The 5,000-nt window shown below is 38.9% G+C and overlaps 1 protein-coding gene across 3 annotated transcripts in view; it reads left to right on the forward strand.

The window, feature by feature from the left end:
* The window catches only part of LOC138007108 (cytosolic purine 5'-nucleotidase-like), a 169,366-nt gene that overhangs the window by 111,293 nt on the left and 53,073 nt on the right, over positions 1-5,000 (forward strand). For all 3 annotated transcript variants that reach the window (XM_068853836.1, XM_068853837.1, XM_068853838.1), the window contains one exon: positions 4,958-5,000. This exon is cut by the window's right edge and continues 18 nt beyond it. In XM_068853836.1, coding sequence (XP_068709937.1) covers positions 4,958-5,000 — 43 coding nt within the window. The remainder of the gene's footprint in view (positions 1-4,957) is intronic.

Here is a 5,000-nt window from a genome sequence, read left to right on the forward strand (position 1 = left end):
CTTTATCTTTGACTTTCTAACTAGCCCGTCTGTTCCTAAGTACACTTTCTCCACTAACTCCATCTTCCATTTTTGTCTTGGCATTGCTTCCTGTTCAAGCACCAAGTCTCCAGGTTGAAGATTTTTTCTCGACTTGTACCATTTATTTCAGGGAAGGAGTGTTGGAGCATAGTACTTTAACCATGATTCCCAAAAACCTTGGACTCTTTAGTGGGTTGCTCGCACTAAATACCTTGGGTTAACTCTGTCTTCCAAGGTCTGGAATGGGGATTGCCGTGTGAGGCCCAATGATTAACTCGTTTGGAGTTATAGGTGGATTCTCCAAATGTCATGTGAACTAGGGTACAAAGGACGGCTGTCAATCGTGTAGGTTCCTTCAGCAAGCCAAGTTCACCATTGTTCTTCTGAAACTCGCGTCCATTGCTTGGCAGACTGACTTTGTTAAGCTTTCGACAACACCATTCATGTGGCTTGCTTTGGGGATATTCCATTCCTAATGAAATTGGCAGTTAAACTCTTCAGCTACTGTATTCTGAATTCTGGTAATATGCGCTTGGTTCCAAATTTCTCTTAAGTACTCCTGAGCTCCGGCAAAGTTGATTCCACGATCCATGAGAAAAGTGTATGTTGTGTGAATAGCCCTTGAGGTCATACATGCAAAGATGATAATCTGTGCTTCTTTCAATGTCTTGCGACTTAGTCGAATCTGTATTGGTCCGAACATGTCTATCGCTGTGCGGGTGAAAGCTGGGTTTGTCAATTTCTGCACAAATATTTGGGAGCTGGCCCATCAACTGCTGTAGAGGTCTTTGTTGTAACTTTTGACAAACTGCAATTTCTTGTAAGGTGTTGCAGTGCTCCGCACGCTAATCGTCCAAAACTTTTTCCTTGACTCGTAAGTGAGGCCCTTGTAGCCACAGTGGGCTCTTTTTTTGCGCAGATGTTTCAGAAGGAGGAGTACAATCCAGTGGTTGTGCCGCAAGATGATCGGGTTCCGCATTTTGGCTGGCAATGTGCGAATTTTCTTTAATCGTCCATGGGCATGCATGATCCCTTGGTCGTCTTTTTGCGCTGTTAATGACTTTTCAACATCCTCTCTGTCTAGGTTTTCTTGAGCGCATTTGTGCAGGAAAGTCTCTGATCTTCGAAGTTCTACTACCAATATTGCTCCTTTTTCTTTACTCTTTTGGCGTAAATTGTGGACAAATCTTAGAACGTAAGCAAGGACTTTCCTAACTTTCATGAATGAGGAGCATGTTGTTAACAAACTTTCCAGAGTGGGCTTCCTTGGCTTAAAATCAAACGGAGCTGTAACACAACCGCTCTTAGGGTGTTGCTCTTTCTTTCTGAGATGATTATACGGTGTCATGTCCTTCATTTTTTTCAAGATGTGATCATCTCTACACTCTAGGTTTTGATGTTCATTTGATAGAATTTCCTCATATGCTATAAATAGGAACGTGGGGCCTTTTGTCCAGTTTTCCAAATTTCCCAAGTTAATACCTCTCGTCGATGCGTTGGCTGGATTGAGATTTGAGGAAATGTATCTAAACTTGTTAACATGCACAGTTTCTTGGATCTCTGCCACTCTTGCTGACACAAATTTCTAATCCAAGACGGAACTGTACGGGAATCAATCCAGAAAACATTCTTGCATTCTTCAATATTAGCAAACTTTAAGGCTTCAATGGTGATACTGAAAATTTTAACGAGCGGAAGACAAGCCATCAATTCCAGGGGCGGTATGGATTTCTTCTTTAATGGTGCCACAAACGCCTTTACCAGGATCGGAACAAAGGCGTTAATGTTATCTTTGAGTTTCCAGCGTAGGCAGATGCCAGAACCGTATGCTTCCTCCCCTGCATCGCAAAAACCATGAATTTCAGGCAACATGGCTTTGTAGTCTGGCTTGAGTTTTTGGTTGGTTTCTTACTTGAGAATGTCATTGAGTACTTGAACTTACTTCATCCATTTCCATTGAAGATCTTCCAGCAGTGGCTTGTCGCAACTATAACCCATAATCCACAACTCTTGCAAAGCAAATCTTGTTTCGATGGAAACTGGGGACACAAGTCCCATTGGGTCCCAGTGTTGTGCTACGTAAGCCAGAGAGTTTCTCTTGGTTAAGCCTTTGTTCACGGTCTCAATTTCCTGTTTTGGAAATGAAATCGTATCTTCAGATTTATCCCATTAGTGCCTAAGGAAGCTGCTGAACCTTTCTTTGGTTTGGTCAGCATATTTGTGATTAGAATTCCATACCTTGATTTTAAAATTATTTTCCTTTTGCAAGAATCTTGTCAATCTCTTTTGTAATGTGTTTCGCATCTTCTCCGCAATGTTTTGTTCCTCCTATGTCGTCCACGCAAGAGTTTTCTCTTATTTCATTTGCCATTTCTGGAAATTTTTTGTCTGCCAACTTTGCGAGGGTGTTGACACAACTGATGTCTGGTGCGGGCTTGTCTGCAAAATTCAATCACCTTGCCCCTCCTTTCTCCATAGAAATCTGTGGTACACCTGGTCATCAGGGTGGATGAGCACTTGGTTAAACATTTTTCAAATGTCACCGGTGTATGCGACATTCTCCCATCTCCAGGCCAAGAGATTTGTTGTGGGGTCGTTTATGTAGTTAAGTAGTCTTTTAAGGATAGGTTTTCATGAAAGCTAGCTTTGCCAGATGCATCGAAGACGAGACGTATTTGGATGGACCTGTCAGGAGTGAAAACTGCCTGTAAGGGCAAATACCACTCTGGCTCTGCGTGACTAATTTTCTGTGGATGAACTTTGGTCACGAATCCTTGTTTTATCAACTTTTCGATTTATGCTTCTATATCTTCGTAGCAGTTTTTGTGGATGAATGTTTCTTCTGTTCTGTCGAAATTGCTCCTTTTGGGCAGTCCAGTCAACGCCCAGGCCATTCCCACTTGCAGTCGACCATCAACCATCTGTGTTGAACTTGTGACGGACTTAAAGATGAGATCCCAATCAGGAGATCAAATCAGAGAGTAAATTCATGTTTCCATGTATTGTATGTCCACCTTTTTGCCATCCCATGAGGACACTGGAATTTTCTCTAAACCATGACTTTTATCATTTGTTTTACATTCCAATACTTGCATCATTTCTTTTAATGCACTGTTCATTTCACCAATTCCAGCCAATGCTTCGTTTTCCAAGGTCATCCCTTTTTCGGAATAATGCTTGTGATATGTTGCGAAACTGGCCGTACATTTCAGATAGATTTCTTTAACTTCAATACTTTTTCATTCACTTTCACAACCACTTTATCTTCAGGAAATAATTCCATTCTCGATAATTTTGTCAGAAACTATGCCTAATTGCTTCTTTACAGTTCTAAATTTCGTTTCAATTTCCTTGTAAACTTTCTCCAAGGTTTCTAGTTCTGGTTTGATGCTATATGCAACTTGTAATTCTTGAAAGTGGTCATACAGTGATTTGATTGCCATGTCACGCTTGGCGAAAAATGTGTTAATATTGGCTTTAGGAGGCATATTTCAATCATAATAGCTTCAACATCCTTGGCGTTCTTTGTTCTTCTTTAATCTTCTCACGTTTTGAAATGTATTTCCTGCACAATTGTTCTTCTTCACAAAAACAATATTCGACTAATCCAAACAAGTAACAACAAACTTCGCACTACATGTAAATCATACGACTTCATTAACTGAATGCCACATGCTAATACTTATTGAACGTTCCTCCACAGTTCATTAGTTTTGAGTCGAAAGGTCTTGAAATCTCTTACATACACCATAATTCACTTGGTAACTATTGTACCTTTTAAGATATTTTAAGATATCTTTGAAATTCTAGTTTCTTCACCTCTGTGGCATAAGTGGTCTTGCTATGTGTCCTTGAAGACATGAAAACGCATCAAGTAATCTTCCAGGCCTGGTGTGAAAAATACTGAGGAAGATTTTTGACTGAATTGCGAGGCCAATGTAGCAGACGTTTTTGCACTTAAAAATTATTGTATTGTTTAAGTTTGCGTTGACGGAGTCAAAAATCTTGTCCTGCATTCTTCTGGCCTATCTAACTTTGAATTTGCCAGAACATTTATATAATTTCAATCTCCACTGGGAATCACACTAAAAAAAGGAAAAGTTGCTAATGAGCAACTTCTATTCTATTCTTCTTAAGTTTGTTACTTCAAGTTTTTTTGAATTGGTTTGTTTGTTCTAATAGTGCAAATCAGAGAGCTTTAGCCATAATTATTTACCCATGTATTGAGTACTCTTAGGCCTAAAGTAGAGCGGGAATTCCCACAGTATTAAATTACAATCAAACTGTATTTAACAAGACATTTAATTCCATCTTAAATGACGAGGAAAATCGACTTCATAGACTTTATCTCGCAGCAAACAAACAAACTTATTCACTTAGACATAAAAAGCGCTTTGGTAGAAAGAAATGGAAAAAAGAACGTTTTAGAAATACATTTTGAATGAGCTCATGCCTGGAAAATAATGTAGCATAATTTATAGTTTTAAAATCCCTTTTTATGTGTTGTGTAAAATTTTAATAATACATGTACGCAATTCAGCCAATCAGCTGTCAAAGTATTTGTCAATAAACTATCTATCTTTTAGGTGAATAGTTACTGATTTGTGAATGTCATCTATGTGTATTTGATTGTAATTTATTTCAGTCTGTTTTTGTTAGGATATTTAAGAATTTTTGTTGATTTATTGCTATTAACTTGTGAGGGTATAATTTGTCATCAGCTACCAGGTTTAAACTTACCAGTTTAAATCAACCAATGAGCATTAAGGTGCTGAAGTTTTTTCAATAGATCACGGAAGCAGAGAGAAAAAAGGTTGCCCTTAAAAATCCACCCAAAACCTTTTGCTCTTATTCCAAAAAGCTCTCTAGTCTACCCAGGTTTTAAGGTAGAGAATGATTGTAAGGCCACAGGTTTGACATTCCTTGTGGTTTTTAGAATGCGAAAGAGTGGGCGCAAGACCTTCATCCTGACCAACAGT

The sequence above is a fragment of the Montipora foliosa genome, chromosome 6 (assembly GCF_036669935.1).
Source record: "Montipora foliosa isolate CH-2021 chromosome 6, ASM3666993v2, whole genome shotgun sequence".
Classification (NCBI taxonomy): Eukaryota; Metazoa; Cnidaria; class Anthozoa; order Scleractinia; family Acroporidae; genus Montipora; species Montipora foliosa.